Below are 18263 nucleotides of genomic sequence, written 5' to 3' on the forward strand. Positions count from 1 at the left end.
TGACAGACCAAAGATACTTTGGGAGGTTGGGGAAGGGTTTTCAGGTTATGTCTTGAATTAAAAGCCTCCTAATATAATTATGTTTACATTTCTGCATTACATTTTTTTAAATGTGCTTGTCTTTTGTTCCTTAAGTGCTGCTACAATTTAAAAAAATATTAAATACAAATATGTGTTCAACTTAAGATTAATCTATCACTATAGCTTCTGACTGCTTATTCACTAGCCTCAGCCAAAGCTTGAGCAAATACATGGGTCATACACCATGTCCTGAAGGCTGCCATGCTCAGGCTGAATCAGAACAAAGAGGGTAGTCAATTCTAGGGTGCTCCTTCTGAGACCATGATACTAGGAACCCAGCCTCCATACACAGGGAGCAATACCACATAAGGTGAGAAAATAACTTCTGAGCAGTTAGAATCAAGCTGTTTAAAGTGCTATCGGTCAGTGTCAGTGGTTTTTTGAGTTTGTTTCTTGAAATGCATAGGAAGGTAATGCAATTTTGGCATCAGAGTGTGCAGCAACTAAAACAGTTAGCATTTTCTGTAATTCTGGTGGGCAGTTATATGGGCTGGAGGGCCACTTAAGGAGTTTTGGTGAATTGTTGAGTGGGGAGGGGTGTGCTGACCTGGCCTCCCATCACGGCTGTTTACACTACTGGGTGGGATGAGGCTGGGAAGATGCCAATTGACTCTATCCAGCCTGGTTTGCCCTGCACCCACTGCTGAGGACACTAGACAGAGTGGATGGGTGGGTAGGGTCCCCAGTGAGACCAGCTTGGAACCCCTATGGATAGGGCATGCTCAGCCAGGCAGATGGGGTGTGGCAGTGGGAGGGTGGGAAACAGTGTCTGGGAGCCAGATGGATAGGTGGGGACTCGACCAGGGCTGAGATTGTGGGGCGGTGATGGTGTGAGGCTGGGGCCCAGGGCAGAGCCATGATCTGCTCCCTGCAGATCCATTGCAGGTTCATGCAGAGAGTTAATCATGGCTCTGGCCCTGGCCCTGGCCATGCCTCTCCGCACTTCCCCCTGCCACAATGCTACTCCCTGTTTGCCAGTGGTCCCATCCCATTCACCTAGCTGAGGGTCCGAGGCCAGTGTCAAAAAAGACCCCACCTACATGTGCTGTCCAGTGAATGGGCCAGGGTTCCCAGGAAGTGGGACCAGGTCTGGCAGTGATGACGGAGATAGTGGCAGCGGCAGCCAGACTGTGAGGGCAAGACTGAGCTGCTGCCACGGGGGCTGCTAGGAAGCCGAGTCCAGCCACTGCACTGCTCCAGCCCGACAGATTACAAGTTCCTGGTATGCCTGAGAGCTGTGCTGAGGCACTGGGTGGGCTGTGTTCCATGCCCAAGGGCAGCCACTCGCGCCATGGCCTGGGCTGCCCTGCTCCTGTGCCACATGGGGCCAAGGGCCCCACTGCAGGCTGGATAGAATCACTTGGCGGGCCTTTTCTGCCTACCCCTGGTATAAGTTGTGGTTAATGTTTGTTTGAATTTTTTTTTTAATTATTATTATTCTTTTTTTTATATTAGAGGGGTCCAGAGTAACCTTTCAGTCATCTTTGAGTTTGGAGAAGTAACTGAAAGCTTTTTCAAGTGTAACCAGATTTTCTTTCAATGTTTGTAAATGTTGTGCCCTAGATTTTCAAAAGTGACTAGAGATTTTTATTTATTTATTTATGTTTATGTTTTCGGTCTCAATTCTTGAGTGCCAGTGTGAGGCACCCAGCAGGGGTTGACTGAGAGGCTGTGGGTGTTCAGCACTTCTGAAACTATTTAGGCATCCTTTCAGGTGCGTAAGTTTGAACACTGCTTTTACTTTGCCACTTGTGAGGCATCTCTGATCAGATGCTGTCAGTGGCAAGCATCCTGAAGACCATAAGGGCATCAAAAAAGATCCTTTTTGCTTTTGTAGGATAACATACTCTGGTGTCATTGTAATGTTTAAGGTATGAAAACTAAAACTAGAAAAGGTTTTTGACTTAATGCAAGAATGAATGCAAGACTGCAGTATTATTACATTAATTACATGTCCTTTTCCTTGAAGTTTTGAAAATAGATCATGGTTTCATATGCATATTAAAATAATATATGAAGGCCTGTAATGTGTATAAAGTGGCCTTTTTTAAATCAGTAACATTTAAATCTGTTTTCTGTTTGTTTGTTGTTGTCTTTCTTCTGGGAGGGGACAAAACTAGTCTTGTAAAAACCTATACAACATTTTAAATGCATTTTGATGTTTTGGACACAATTTCTTATGGCCTTTAAGGTGAAGTGGTTTGTTTTTCTGTCCTAAAAATTCTGTAAGATTCCATTGAATAATGAAACATAGAACAGTCTCTATACCAGTATCCTTATGTTCTAGACTGAAACAGTGACTGAGTATTATTCTGTTTGTTTATATACCTTTTTAGAATTGTACATGTGTATTCAACTTCTCTGTATTTTGCAATCAGTGGTATCCAGGATCTGCTTTCCTGCATTCGCCTCTTCTGACTACAGCCTATTGGGCAACTGCACAATAAAACTTTATGCAAATTCTGGAGATACTGAAGAAGGGACAAATGCAAGAGCATATTTTTACTTCCTTGTGCATCCATGCCCTAATATTTAGTGGAAGTGGAACTCTTCCCTGAATGTAGAACTTCAAGGTATTTTTATTGGAAGTAGGAATCTGCTGTTTGACACCTTGTAAACTAGAAACCAGTGGCATAACTAGAGAGTGGGGGGCTGATAGGGGAAACTGCTCCCCCCTAGTTGGGGGGAACTGGGGGAGAAGGGGAATAAGCAAAGAAAAAGGGGCTGCTGCTGGCAGCTGCAGGTTCGCATTTGCAGGTACAATCACCAGCTGGAAGTCATTGCTTCCGCTTTGCCCCAGACACCCAGCAACATTCCTATAAAGCTGTCAGAAACAAGCTTTGTTTGGCCTGGCAACCTGGGACAAAATAGATACTTGTTTCAGACAGCCTGGTTTCCAGTAAGTTTGTTACCCACCATCAAGTGGCCATGAGCAGCATTTTTATACGTCCTTCTGTCCCCTGTCAGGTCTCTCCTTTAATGTATATGTACGTTTGGATATTGGGGGGCGTTTGGTTTTTTTTTAAGAAAGCTGTTTTGTGAACATAAGAATTGAGTGTTTCTGGATCTGTGTGTTTTTACGTTTCTGAAATGTTACAGGTGAGTTGCAAACAGATAGCCACTAAGTAAAGAGCACCTATCTTGTTGTGAAAGGCACATAATTGCAATTGTGTTAAGCTTTAGAACATAAAGTCCAAAATGGAATTTACTCTTTAAATTATGCAAACTTATGAGGGGAAAAACTATTCCAATCTGGTAGAAACTTTTAATAAGTTATGCCCCACAGTTAAATACCCAAAGATATTTTCCTAAACCCATAAATGTAAGGGGTGGGGGAGAGAAGAAACTTCTTAAAATTAATCCATTTGGCCTATCAATTGACAAGAAAGCAGGAACCTTGGATTCTTAGATCGCCTGTTAGAGCCTAGAGAAATTGATGTTTTTTTCTTGCAAAACAGTCCATAAAATACAATTATGACTTAAATATGAATTTAACTAATTTAGGGCCAAATAACTATAATACTTACATGAACATTAATCTAGACTCTGTCCAGTTTCAGCTCAATCAGTATTATGAGCCATGTCATTTGTTAAAAACTTCAGGCACAGAATAAGACTCTTACTTGCTTAATTAACTTTATTTTGCAAAGCTTTATTCGGTTTTCTTCACTCAGAAGTGCAAAACTTCAGTTTTAGAGACATTGTTGTCACTAGGGAAGACTGGTTGGTAGCTTTTCCCACATTTCAGTCTGTTGTCTTTTCACTTCATTTTATAAACAAGACTTGGGGCCCCAGATACAGTATTTTACAGACAATGGAGATCAGTACTAACAAAAGAGATTCTAATTTTGACAAAACACTCCCTGTTGTACTCAGTCATAGAATCATAGAAAATTAAGGTTGGAAGGGACCTCAGGAGGTCATCTAGTCCAACCACTTGCTCAAAGCAAGACCATCCCCGACTAGATCATCCCAGCCAAGGCGTTGTCTAGCTGGGTCTCAAACTGCATGATCCGGCCCATGGGTCTCCCTATGAATCCTGTGGGGAGCTTCAGGAGGTGGTACAGGGGCTGATACTGGGGTGCAGAGAGAGCCCCATGCCATTCTGCTGTCCCACAGGGCCAAAACTGTGAGCACCGCTCTTTTGTAAGATGATATGTAAGACGGAGCAAAGGAGGACTTAGAACAAAGACTTGAAATATAGAGAGGAATCTAGAAAGAATATATGTTTTAATGATTCCTAGCCAATTATTAGAAAAAGTTAAGAGCCGCTTTAGAGAAGGTCTTATAGATTTGTATTTTATGATTTAGCCTGAAATTAGAATTTAATTCAAATATAAATTTGTGTTTGTTAATAATTTAGTCTTTAAAAACACCATAATGCTCTATACTTGGTACAGCCTCTGTTTCCTTGTTATTAAAAGTTGCGGCAGCTATTGATACAAATGTTATACTGCAGAGAAAACTGAAGAAATTGATATTGCCTTTTTCACATTGCTTTATTAGCTAGCTACTTCTGGAATTATAGTGACATCTAGAGTTGGAAAGTGCTTTTCCACAAGTTATGTCCACAGACACTTGGAGAGAAATACACCACTATTTTAATGTTAGACATGCAATACAATCTCATCATTTTATCTTGACATTTGTGCATCTTGCTAATTCATAAAATTTGAAGTAAAAAGGAATCTAAACAATTAATCATAGTGCATTACAAAAAAGCCCACAACTTGTTTTTATGTAGTTAAGTTTTACTTTGTCCATGCTTGTATTAAGTATTGTGTAGTATAGTGTGTATAGAAGAATTGTTTATCCAATTAAAAATGTTAACCTGTAGAATTTGCAGCTACACTACCTTGAGGCAAATAGTTTTTAGAATTAAATAAAGGATTGCATAATTATTATAGGAGTGACTGCAGAGGTGTACAAAATGCCATACTTCAAGAGTGAAACCAGTTTTTAAATCCCTGGGATTAAAAAGAAACTTGGCCTTATTGGTGGATTAGTCTCTAATTTTGTCCACAGGGGATTTTGGAGAAGGGAAGTTGTTTCCACTTTCCTCTGAAATATCTGGTGCTGGTCTGTGTTGGGGACAGGACAGTGGACTAGATGGTCCTTGGGTGTTGTCCGAGTTGGCAGTTCTTATATTAGAAGTTCTTGAAATGTTAGCATTAAATTCATATGAAAAAATACAGAAAGTTTTTTATATGCAGAAATAAATTCTGAATCACAACATTTCCATGCAATATAAGCAGCTCTTCAATGGAAGTCCCTTTGCAATATATTTATTTACATTTGCAGGAGCAGGCTTAGACATGCTTTCCTATCACTATAATATCAGCTTATTTTTCTTAGTACGCAATCAGAAGCAATATTACGAAAAACAAACAAACCAAATCCAACCCCAAAACCATCATTCAGTAAGGATCTATTTTTTGGAAGGAAAGTTAAAAAAAAGAAAGACTCGGATTTTGACTGAGAAATCTCAAACACCTGCTAAATTTCCTCATCTGTTTTGATAAATGTTGTCATCATCTGTTCCCAGATTCCCCTGGAAAAAAAAAATGTAGAAAGCTTCAATGTTTTGTATGGAACAGTTTTTTGCTCATTTTAAAAAGACTGCCTCATAGAGGCAAGCTTCCCTGCTGTCCCCCCTGCCCAACTTTGATACTCTGTAAAGGTGCTTCTTCCCCTTTGTGTTTTGTATCCAAATGTCTTCATGTACATGGCATCTGTGGCATTCTCAGCCTTTCTTAATTCACTTTTGATTGACATGAATACAGCCTCCATGGAGCTCATAGTGAGACATGTACATATTTGATTTAAGCTATGTGTATCTGCCATTCAGAGCAAGTACAAGCCACCAATTTATCTGGGTGGAGGGAGGCAAGGAGAAGGGGAGGCAGTTATTAAAAGAAAATGTTCAGGGCCTGGAAACAAATAAAGTTCAGTTTTGAGGGAGGGACGGGTGACTATTTGACCTGTCAGCACTGCTTGGCTGTTTCATTGTATTTTTCTATTAAATGTTTTGATCCTTGGTTAGAATAGGAAAGGGGTTTTATTGCTTCTGCATTATGACTTCAGGAGATTTTTTTTTCTCAATTGGAAGTATATGCATGTGTGTTTCTGTAACTTTTGTGGCACAGGAACAGCCCATTTTTGCTTTTATTGGTGTGAAATAACTTGAGTGCTTTTATGCAGTGCCATAAAGCATTCATGTGTACCATGAATGTTACAAGTATATGTTACAAGAAAAAAAATGTTTTTAGAGTTTTTCAAAACTTTATTGGGACTATTTCTTATATCCCTCCACTTGACGCACACAGCTTTTCATTACCAAGGGCCCAGCTATACTCAGAGTCAGAGAAGTAGCTAAGATTAATGTCATGGCTAGCCTGATGTCTCTGGTCTTCCAAGATTTGAAATGAATACACCTTTGGAAAGAGAAGAACCCTCAATGCTCAGGTAAGATATAGCTGCCAGTTCTAGTGTCTCAGGAATGCAAAAAAACTAAACTTCAAAAATCATGATGTTGTTAGATTTTAGAACACCTGATGCTGGTCTGGAACACAAACTTTCATTCCTGCCTGATGCACAGAAAGCAATTTCTCCCAAAACGCTACATGGAAGATGAAGAAACATTTATCTAGGAGTTCATATATGCATATATGAATATTTCTGCTTGGGATATCAGCATATTAGAATAAATCCAAGGTGGGAGAGATTACAGGGCAGGGGATGCAGTCATAAATAAGCGATAAGTTGCGTAGTCACGTAGTAAATACATGCACGTACAGTAAAATAATCATCTACAACCTCTTTATAGTAAACTATCTGAAACATTTGTAATTTTAAATTTTTATTGCAAAAGTATCTTTTTAAATACAGGATTTTCACATATCCTTTGGCTGGATACTGTAATGGAATCAAAACTTCCCACTTTCAGAAGGCACCATCCCCACCACCCTCCTGCCCCCTCGCCTTCCCAGGGCAGCCAGCCTGGTCCCAGGCGGCGGGGACGGTGCATGGGGCGTTGTAGGCTCGCCAAACCTGAGCTTCCCTGAGCACGCTGGGCTTCCAGCATCCCATGCACCACTGAATCCAGTGAATGCTGCCTACGAGCTGAGGATGCACTGAGCAGCTAGCACGCTGCCTTGGTGGCACCAGGGAGCACTGCTGCCACAGAGGAAAGCACCAGGCACCACAATCTGGTGGTAGCTCGTGCAAGCAGGCTCCACTGAGGGTTGGGGGGGAGGTGAGGGGCCTGCTCCTTTTTTCCTTCCTAGAGCCTGCCCGCATCTTCTGTGGCTGGGGAGTGAGCTGCTAGCAGGCCCTGAGTTGTGGGGGACCCTGGTACTTACCTCTGCAGCAGTGGCGCCCCCCGGGCAACACCTATCCTCTGGCACCTTGCCTGGGTGGTCCCAGGTGCACCGCTGTCGTGGAGGGAAGCACTAGGGCCCCCCACAGCTCAGGGCCCACTGGTAGCTCACCCTGTGGGAAAGGCAAGCAGACTCTGGGGAGGAGAGAGGGGCTTAAGGCCCCTTGCTGCTTTTTTGCTTTTCCTTCCCCCCCGCCCCCTGGCAGTGTCTGCTGTCTGTCTGTTCAGTGCATGCTGGTTGTTTCAGTAAGTATTGTGATTGGCTGCCAAGACAACCAATCAGAGTGCTGCGGACAGACAGAATAAGCCTATTATTATTATAGATTACATTTGCAGGTTGTACATGCACACAAGGACACAAACATTTAGTATAAATGTTCTTGGAGAAATATAGCTGTAAACTCTTTTATTCATATGAAAATAAAAGCATCTAAAAGGCTAGTAATTGTAGTTTGCAGCCTGTTTGTACTGTCACTTACTGTTGCTCAGAAGAATACTCAAAACAACTGGGGGGAAAAATCTGTTTTGGGAATAATTCTGACATTTCAGTTGCTGGTTTTTTTACTATGCAGTTTGCTAGCAATAAACAGAAGATTTTGGTAAACACTTTCTTATAGGACTAGTTACTTACAGTCTGACGGTTTTCGGCATATCTCTTCCTGTATAGTTCTTGTGCAATTGCTTGAAAAACTCTTCGTCTACTGTTATGTTTCTGTAAATTAAAGTGTGTAGTTAAAGTTAAAATATTGGGAAAGGATTTGGGGAAAAATGCATTTTTCCCCAATTTAAGTCAACCAAATTATCTATTTTTATGTGGCTTGACTTTTGAAAATTATCAAATGTATAAATATGAGCATCACTATAATTTAAAATAAACTAAAAAAACAAGCAACCCTAATTCTGTAGTCAAAAGGGGATTAATCCTTACTGGGATTAATTTTTCCAATAAGTGATAACTCTGAAAAAGAGTTTGTTTTTTTTATATATCAATTTTTAAATACAGCCTAAAACTACCAGACAAAGGAAAAGAGGGGAAAATCAGTGTCCTAGCTGGGATCGGCTTTGTAATGGTAGTTCACATGTTGCTGACTTGTAATATTAAGGTTACTGAAAACTGAACAAAGAAAGTTGCCCATGTGAGGAGATGCTTAGTGTTGAGCTCACAGCAAAATGCATTAGTTTTCTAGAGTTACCCCAAACTATAGATGAACAGAAAACACTTTGAATTCAACAGATACTTTAACAAAAAAACAAAACTTAGATTAGAAATCATCAGTACCTAAACACGGCATGGGATACAACAGTGGGAGTCTACTACAGACCTCCCACCCAAAGTCAAGAGCTTGACCAGGAGTTCTCCTGGGAACTGGCTGAGGCTACATGCTCCAGGACCATGGTTGTGATGGGTAACTTCAGTTACCCGGACATTTCATGGGAGAATCACTCAGCAACATCTGAGCGGTCACAAAGCTTCCTATCATGCGTGGATGACCTTTACCTGACTCAAGAAGTCTACAGGCCAACAAGAGGTAAAGCGCTGCTTGACCTGGTACTGGCTACTGGGAATGACATAATCAGCAATCTAGTGATCAATGGGAAGCTGGGTGACAGTGACCGTGAGCTGATCACCTTCACCATCTGCCATAAAGCTGGCAAGTCAAGCAGCAATACTGAAGTCCTTGACTTCAGAAAAGCTGACTTGACTGGCTCAGGAGGCTTGTCAGTAAGGCCCTAAGGGACCATGACCCCAGGGGGAGGGGAGTCCAGGAAGAGTGGTTCCCCTTCAAGGGAGCGATCCTCAATGCACAAGCTGATTCTATTCCATCTCAGAGGAAAGGCAGAAAGAGGGCACAGCAGCCCCATGGCTCTCCATGGATCTAGCAGACCACCTGAGGCTAAAAAGAAAGGCCTACAAAGGATGGAGGATGGGATTCACTTCCAAGGAGGATTATTCTGCACTAATCCAGTCCTGCAGGGACCAAACCAGGAAAGCCAAGGCTGCAACTGAACTCCAACTAGCTTCGAGCATCAAGGACAATAAAAAGTCCTTTTTCAGATATGTGGGGAGCCGGAGGAAAAGCAAGGGCAACATCGGACCCCTGCTGAACCAGATGGGGCAACTGACAACAGACGCCCAGGAAAAAGCCAACCTATTAAATGGGTATTTTGCGTCGGTCTTTCATCAGTCCCATAAAACTCCCATGCCCGCTGTGGGACAGGGAGGTCCGGGTGAGGGAGATCCCCTGCCCTGCATCAATGCTGACCTCATGAAGGAACACCTTGAGAGGCTGGATACCTTCAAGTCAGCTGGCCTGACAGTCTACACCCTGGGGTACTCAAGGAGCTAACAAGCATCATAGCTCAGCCCCTGGCACGGATCTTTGAAAATTCCTGGCGCTCCAGTGCCTGAAGACTGGAAGAAGGCCAATGTGGTGCCTATCTTCAAGAAAGGGAGGAAAGTGGATCCAGCAAACTATAGGCCCATCAGCCTGGCTTCTATCTTGGGGAAGATCTTAGAAAAGTTTATTAAAGAGGCCATCCTTAATGGACTGGCTGACACCAACATCCTGAGGGATAGCCAACACAGGTTTGTTGTGGGTAGGTCTTGCTTGACCAATCTCATTTCCTTTTATGACCAGGTGACCTATCACCTAGGCAAGGGAGAAGAGATTGATGTCATATATCTTGACTTCAAAAAAGCCTTCAATCTGGTATCCCATGATCACCTGTTGGCAAAACTGGCCAGTTGTGGGCTTGGGTCCACCACAATCCACTGGCTTGGAAATTGGCTCCATGGTCGGACCCAGAGGGTGGTGGTTGACGGAAGTCAATCGTCATGGTGTCCTGTGACCAGTGGGGTCCCCCAAAGCTCTGTCCTTGGACCTATATTCTTCATCATCTTCATGATGTGAACATTGGAGTTAGAAGTGGACTGGTCAAGTTCGCCGATGACACCAAAGTTTGGGGCAGAGCATCCACACCTGAAGACAGGAGGGCGATCCAGGCTGACCTGGATAAGCTCAGGAAATGGGTAGACGAGAACCTGATGGTGTTTAACACTGAAAAATGCAAGGTTCTCCACCTTGGGAGGAAAAACCTGCAGCATCCTTATAGGCTTGGCAGTGCTACACTGGCTAGCACTACAGAAGAAAGACTTGGGGGTCATCATTGACCACAAGATGAACATGAGCCTGCAATGCGATGCTGCGGCTAGTAAAGCGACCAAAAGGCTTGCTTGCATCCATAGATGCTTCTCAAGCAAATCCCAAGACATCATTCTCCCCTCGTACTCGGCCTTGGTGATGCCGCAGCTGGAGTACTGCATCCAGTTTTGAGCCCCACAATTGAAAAAAGATGCGGAGAAGCTTGAGAGAGTCCAGAGAAGAGCCACACGCATGATCAGAGGTCAGGAAAACAGACCTTATGACAGGCTGAGATCTATGAGGCTCTTTAGCCTGGAAAAGCCCAGGCTCAGGGGTGATCTGATGGTCACCTGTAAGTTTATCAGGGGTGCTCATCAGGATCTGGGGGAACATTTGTTCACCAGAGCGCCCCAAGGGATGCAAGACTGTTTCAGGCTGGACATAAAGAATTTATTTAGTGTCCGAGCCCCCAAGGTTTGGAATAGCCTGCTGTTGGAGGTGGTTTAAGCTCCCACATCAAACACCTTCAGGAGCAAATTGGATGCGTATTGTGCTGGAATCCTATGACTAGAGCTGACTCCCTGCCCTTTGGGCGGGGGGCTGGACTCAATGATCTTCTGAGGTCCCTTCCACCCCTAATGTCTATGAAATCTATGAAACCCTACAGAGTTTATTAGCTCTATAGAGTCCCTGCCCTTTATTTGAAGCTTCAGTCACCCAACTTAAATCCATGCTCAATGTATATTCAAAATGTATATTTGAAAGAAGGGAAAAAAAACAAATCTACGAGTTGAAGATGCACCAAATGAGTAAAGTCAATATTAACATACATGTTGCTCTCCATTTTCATTTTCTCCCTCAGTTTTCTTCAGTAATTTAGTTTTTGACTGCAAGAAAATGTCATAGTTACTTACAGAGCTTTAAATTCCAACTCAGAACTGAAGTAATGCTGTAGTAATGCTAAATGCATTGCCCTGCGATAACATTGAAGGATTTATTATCTTCTGTAACTTTTATTGAGGTTATTTAAGTCCCAAGTACTGATTATGATGGCACTTAAAAAAAATTGCTTTAAAGGAAATCTTAAATTTTGTTATTAGTGTTTATTTCACTGCAGCTTGCACATATGTCTATATAAATTCCGTTATTAGTTTATCAGTAGAAATAAGTCCATAGGGCTGATGTGGTAACTATATTAGATTTTTTTTTGTTTAAACTAAATAATGCTATCGTTCCCCCCCCCTTTTTTTTAATTCCTTATTTTTTAAAAAACCATATATAACGGGGATCGTTATAATGAGGATTTGGGGGCATTTGCATGTTATATAAAACTCATCTGCAAATGCTTCTGCAAACCAGTATTGCCCTTGGCTCTTCTGAATAGAAAACATGAAAGTTATTTAAAAGGTGGGAGAAAAATCAGAAAAATCAAATTTAAACCTACCTTGTAGTAGACTATAAATACTGCAAATACTGTGGTGTTGTATAGAAACAGTAAGGATGAGAGGACTATCATGAGGATGTATTCTTCAGTGTCCTTTTCAGTCCTTTCTATTCATTAAAAAAAAGTGTTAGAATGATGTATAGCTGTTTCTATTTGCATGATATTTTTAGTAAAAATAATACATTGCACCATAGCCCTATTTATCTGAGGAACTAAAAGCTGTACACACATTAGTAATACATTAATACCCCCTGGTGCTGATTTTTGATATCTAAATTACAATGTTTCTAATGATGCATCTTCAGTTCCCAGCTGATCAAAACTTAAGCTTGTCCTCCATGAATCCCTGTGCCTTCTGGTCTATAATATGATTAAGGAATGTCTGACAAAGCCATGTTTACTTGAACTTTTATTTTGGAATACAGGGAGTATGTCTCAGCATCTGTGTACGCAGAAAATATAGCTCTTAGGACAAGACCCATTTAATTAGGTCTTTTGGTGATGGCAGTGTTGTAGGGTTTTGGAGGAAGATTGCTTTTGCTTTGCTTTTTGTTCACAACTTGGAAGCATGAGTATTCTTTTAAAAGTGGGAAAGTGAGGCACAGAAATGAAAATGTTGGTCACATAGTGAACTTGCCCCAGGGTCCTTCTCTAGATACAGTAGATAGTCTTTCCAGAATGGCTGTTTCTCAGCAGAAGTCTTTTTTTAGTCTGCGTCTGTCTTGTTATATGACTTCCTTTTTGATAAACAAAACCCATGCCCTTTTATGCAGTTTGTTGCAGGGTGTGTGCAGTTTTGACATTGAACAAATAGTATGATGCAGTGCACAAATCTTCTAGTCTACTCCTAGAATATTTCCTGAGGATCACTTGCATTTAGATGAGGGTACGGTATCCTGGGTGCCTGTAAATGTGCTGTGGGGCTCCTCCAACATGCTGTAATTACAGTGGTAATTACCATGCTCTCATGGCCTCCAGTGTTTAGTGTATCGGCACCCCCACGCTTCAGAATGGTGGCGGGGGTGCTTAAACTAAAGTTCGTTGAACAAGTTTTAACTCAAGTGCTCCTGTCACCATTTTGAAGGGCAAGGACACTGATGCATGAGACACTGTAGCACTTTAATTAAAGCGGCCCACACTTGGAGCACATGTAAGAGTGTCCCCTGTTAGTAAACTGTTAAAAAATGCTTATTATTAGCTTACCACTAAAACTAGGGAGATATTCTATCTTGGCTTTAAATACAGAACTCTTGTTGATACCATATTTCATTGAAATAGCTTAGGTGGTACCATGGCCCTGTTTGCGATTTTAATTATTTTTAATTTATAGTAAATGAATTCATGGACCATGTCTGAATGTTTACGTAAGTGAAGAGAATATTTTGGATTTTAAGGTATTGCTATAGAAAGTAGTAGTTGACTGACCTCTTACCACCAGAGTCGTACCATCACCGGTTTGCTTAGAGGTGGGTGAAACTGATTGTGGAAATGCTACTCCACAGAAATAAACAGCACTGTCATTTACAGTCAAATGGCTGATCTGAAGTGAAGCTTTATTATCAGATGGTCCAGTCACTTTGAATTTGCCAGTGTTTGTGCACGCAGGTGTGCATAAAGCCTCATGCTTAAGAGCAAGAAAACGAAACCATAGAACTTGAGTGGATCCGGAGCATCCAGAAGCATTGAAACTGCATGTTATGTCCACGGTGCTGAGAGTATAATTCACTTCCCTAAACGAGGGTTGTGTAACAGTAACTTTGCAGACATCTATAGTACTACCTGTTGAGTAAAAACAAAAACTTAGTTTGGTATTAATTATGTGACTGTATGTAGGCCCTTCTACTTCACTGAAAGGAGTGTACCAGCAAAAGATTTATAGACATATTGCAAAATATGCATGGCGTGTAATCAACTATGCTACCACCCTAGTAGATCTTGCTCAGCTGGACATTCACCAGACTACAGCATCTGGGTCCCAATATGTTAGACTCATATGTGCTTTTGAGATTCCTTTGGTTTGAGTAAGCCACCACACTGTTCTGCCTCGACACCTCTGATGTCCTAGCAGGGCAGTCTTTTGTTAACCCTTTCCAGCAGTGGGACTGAGAGGTCCAGCTACCCTTGCTACAACAGATCTCACCCCTAGCCTTTGTAGATCTCTAACCTAGTAGCCACAAACTAAAAGAGAACCAGCACACAGACCTTGTAAGTGTTCTCAGGCATCTTATTCACATTGGCTAGCACAGCAATATACCCATCTAGACTAGGTGATACATACCATATGTATTTTTCTGCCTCAGGTTTCTTACCAGTCTTGAATGTTCTTTGGCCTGTGTCCTCCAAGAAACCCAGGATCTCCCATCTACACATATTCTCTCTGAAAAAATATAGTCTCTTTCCTGTGCAGCCAGTTACCTTCTTCCTTAGTTTATTCCACAATTAAACAAGGTCCCCTCCCCCCCTGCCCCAGTAGAAAAGTATCCCCCTGCCTTCTGCTTAACCTTCATGTGTCTCTGGTCCCCCTCCTTAATGTCTCAGACATCTTTGTTTCTTTGTTCTTCTGAAAATTCTGTGGTTGTAAGTCCCAGCACCTGCAGGGAAGTTAGAGAAAGCTGATTTCATCTTCTTTTTTACTCCTGTGTGACAGCCATCCTATTGTCTGTGGGCTTACATGATATCCATTAAAGTTTAACTGTCCTCTAGTACTTCTGATCTGAGAGAGAGAGTGAAACAGCCTTGACAGCAAATGGTGATTTTTTTTTTCACGCACATTGAGACATTCCCAGTGCAGCAGTTCTTATAACATCAACCAGACTTCAGAAATTGTGCATAAATGGCCTTGCCAGATTGTTACACTTGTCTGTGGGTTTTGCAGAACAAGCAGCTTCACTTGTTGATTTTGACATTTTTAAAATGTAAGTAGTACAGTGAGGAAGAGAAGGGTGAGCAGAGCAGAGAAGTTCAGTTAAGGAACTGAATCATTAACAACTTTAAAGTTTTTTAATTTAGTATTAAAAGGGCATTTCCATAAGTTATAAAACATTACTGAAATCTACAATTGTAGTATAACTGAGGCAAACATTGGTTTATTCAAGTCAGGGGCTAAATGCACAGAATTAGGAGATCTGTTTGCAAAGTCCCCATTCCAACGTAAGTGCCCCCACTTTTTCTAGAAAAGTATTGGACCAAAAAAAATTACAAGAAAACATGAACTCCTTTCACTGGTCAGATCTGGGATTATTGCAGAATATGCATTGATTGTAATCAGATCTGTAGAGTACAAGTGTGACTGCATAACTATCACTTCTTAAGTGTTTGGTTACTTTGTGTCCTTCACTGTTGTACTCAGATTCCTTGTGGGCAAAATCTAGGCAGATTTGAATGTATCGGCCTCCATGGGAAAAAGAGTAAAGAATCCTCCTTTTTCTGTGTCACAGAACAACAGAGCCACTGGTCACTGTTGCTGCACTTTCCCCTGTATGAAGGACACGCAACATTTCACAGACTTCTTCAGAATTGTAACAGCCAAACTTGCCATTTATCTGCTATAAATACAAGGGAGGTTAAAAGTACAGTAAATTTAAAAAAATAAAATGCCTTACCAACATTATGTAAAATCCAGGTGAATTTCACTGCTAGAATCAGTTTGCACTTGAACAATGCCATTTCTCTGCGTCTGTCCAGAAATTGTTCCACTCAAAGAAAGAGGAACTTTTCATTAGGAAACTTTTGGAGTTGCAGAGTGATCTGTATCATGTGGTTTGGGTCCTTCCTGCTTGCATGTGTTTAGAGGCACGCAGTATGGTTGATAGTAACATCCTTAAAGGTACAGTATTATAAACCAAATCATTGGATTAGATTTGCTTTGACAGTGGCATTCATTGCTGCTGTTGTAAAACAGCTATCTTCTAGCTATATGGTTTCAGATAGCTTCATTGGTTATTGAAAATGTTGTGATTTCTTATCCTAACAAAGGCATTATTGCAAGTTGCTCTAAGCCTTTTGGAAAGGGTGAGATATAAATAAATAAATTTAATCTTCACCTACTCTTTCACAAAAAACAAGGCCACAAGCACACAATCCTCTTCTCACCTGTCGGCAAATGGCCCTTGGATGAATAGAAGCTTTGTATATGGTGATCCACAAGCCCAAATTGAAGATTCCATAAAATAATGTGAAATCCTATTATTGTGGTGAGCCTCTGTTTTTGTTTCCTGGATATTAAGGAAAATGTGGTCACATTGAGAACTTTATGACCGATTTATGGTTGTTAGCCATTTGTTGTAAGGAACTGGAGCCTACTTCAACAACAGAGACTTGGGGCCCTGATCACTATAAGATCTTGGTTAAATCCCTTAATTAGATGCTCTCAGTCCACAGAGGTCAAATCCCTGCCTCGCTCCATTTGGAGTTAATTACTTGGCTAAGTGGACTTGTGCTTGGACTTTGGAAACCCTTTGAAAATAACTTAACAAAAAATGAGCTTTATGGGGCACCTGCCTCTGAACTCCAGCCAAACCTCTCAGTGTGATGGTCTTTCTGTAGAGCTTTACAGATGCTTTGCCAGCCATGTGTTCTGGGGATGGGTCATAAACTCTGGAGTAGAAAGTAAGCAGCTTTGCAAAGAGAATACCATAGACAGGAAAGGTTTTTAAAAATGTTTTTAAATAAAGTTCTTTGTTCTCTTAGTAGGTGGCAAGTGGGAAAAGCCCTCAGAAGTTTTGGAAATCAAGGGGCACACTTGGGAAGAACAGGTCAATAGCCTGCCGGAAGTTTTCAGGAAAGCTGGTTTTGCCATTGAAGCTTTCACCAGACTGCCATACTTATGTGAAGGTGATATGTATAATGACTACTATGTATTAGATGATGCTGTCTTCGTCCTCAAGCCAGTGTAAGTATGTGTGAAGTAAATCTTCGGAGTCAAACCCAAGAAGCAGCCTCTGAAAGAGGTGTTTGATGTATGATTACTTAAAGGGAGAGGAATTTGGGATTGCCATTCTAAAAAAATACCATGTAAGAATTTTAAAGGCCAAAATACTAATGTATTTCTTTGTAGTACGGTTAGAAAGGACAGTTTTTTTAAAACACTCTTCAGTTCAGAATTTTTTACCAACTCTTAACAATGCATTCTGCAATCCAAGAGTAATGGAAGATATTTTTTTATAATTAATTGCAGTAGGAATCAGAATTGGACAGAAGCAATAGTCATGATGATACGCAAACTGATACAAGGTGTGGATTGTTGTTAAAGCAATCAAGTGAAATCTGGCCATAAGGCTGTCCATTCAGTTCAAAAACATTGTTGACTATAAAGTGTCAGAATGGATATTCTTCCATGTTAAGAAGTTACTTGACCTCTGACTGTCGTTCTTCATGTTTTTAATCATGCTAATAAACTTTTTGAGATGATGTTTTTGCCTTCATTTTTTGTGTTCATTTTTGTAACTGTAGCCATGATTGTTCAATATACAAGTAAGAACTTAGTAGCAGCACAATCTTTAGTTCTTTGATTAGCATTTAACTAATTTGTTATTAACTGATGTAATAGGAACCATTTCTCCTTTGTGGGGAGAAAGAAGATGTTCTTCTGTGTCCTTAATCTCATTCATTTTCTTGACTTGTTTACATCCTTCTCCCTTCCAGCTAAGGCATATCAGCTTTCACAGCCTTTTCTGATGAATAATGTCAACATTTATTCATGGGAGATTTCCAGGAGTTGAGCAAAACAGCTTTAAGAACTAAGGCCCATATCTTCAAAGTAACCTTTGAGCATCTGGGCCTAAAACTGGAGGGTGGCAGCCATAGATAGCTTAAAATGACTGAAGACAACCTACAGCCACAGCCTGCATCTCTCATCTGCAGCAGAACCTCATTTTTTCCAAAGACGTCTTACCTGAATACCTTCACTACCTAAAACTGTTATATGGCCCTAATGCAGGGGTGGGCAAAATACAGCCCATGGCCTGGATCTGGCCCACTGACTGATGTGGATGCCTGCCCACAGGCCAGATCCACAGTTGATTGCATCTGGCCTGGCTGTCCCTGCAGTGCTCCACATAGGGCCAAGCCTCACCTGCTGCCACCCAGGACAGCCCATCCCATGCTTCCGCCCACACCTGCCCTATGCCCAGCAGACAGCTTTGCCTTAACCCCGGCCAGTACACACCTTCCTGGTGTGGCAGCTCCCTGCCTCCAGCAGCTCCTCCTCCTGCCCCTG

At 41.5% G+C, this 18263-nt stretch overlaps 2 protein-coding genes across 5 annotated transcripts in view; one reads left to right on the top strand and one right to left on the bottom strand.

The window, feature by feature from the left end:
• METTL9 (methyltransferase 9, His-X-His N1(pi)-histidine) overlaps positions 1–17455 on the top strand; it is a 32225-nt gene extending 14770 nt beyond the window's left edge. For all 3 annotated transcript variants that reach the window (XM_090023536.1, XM_090023534.1, XM_090023535.1), the window contains one exon: positions 16736–17455. In XM_090023536.1, the coding sequence (XP_089879662.1) occupies positions 16736–16941 (206 nt within the window). In that variant the 3' untranslated portion in view covers positions 16942–17455. The remainder of the gene's footprint in view (positions 1–16735) is intronic.
• IGSF6 (immunoglobulin superfamily member 6) lies at positions 5–16729 on the bottom strand. Of its 2 annotated transcripts, none has more exons than XR_016438646.1 (6): positions 15649–16729; positions 13472–13825; positions 12047–12153; positions 11433–11489; positions 7443–8171; positions 5–5632 (listed from the first exon to the last, which is right to left on the bottom strand). XR_016438646.1 is itself a non-coding variant. In XM_090023537.1 (6 exons), exons 1-6 carry the CDS (start codon positions 15710–15712, stop codon positions 5588–5590), a joined length of 708 nt encoding a protein of 235 aa, XP_089879663.1. In that variant the 5' UTR covers positions 15713–16729; the 3' UTR covers positions 5–5587. The 2 variants fall into 2 exon arrangements, 1 of the variants encoding a protein (XP_089879663.1); XM_090023537.1 differs by having other exon boundaries at positions 8091–8171.
• Positions 17456–18263: the final 808 nt, after the last annotated feature.

The sequence above is a fragment of the Crocodylus siamensis genome, chromosome 12, assembly GCF_052110815.1.
Source record: "Crocodylus siamensis isolate JL-2025a chromosome 12, ASM5211081v1, whole genome shotgun sequence".
In the NCBI taxonomy this organism is placed as follows: Eukaryota; Metazoa; Chordata; order Crocodylia; family Crocodylidae; genus Crocodylus; species Crocodylus siamensis.

Coding starts and splice junctions, on each gene's coding strand:
- IGSF6 (XM_090023537.1), bottom strand. CDS start 15,712: ATGGCATTGTTCAAGTGCAAACTGATTCTAGCAGTGAAATTCACCTGG. Junction 13,826..15,648: donor CTGGATTTTACATAATGTTG/GTAAGGCATTTT, acceptor TTTACTCAACAG/GTAGTACTATAGATGTCTGC. Junction 5,633..8,090: donor ATGCCGAAAACCGTCAGACT/GTAAGTAACTAG, acceptor TTTTTTTTCCAG/GGGAATCTGGGAACAGATGA.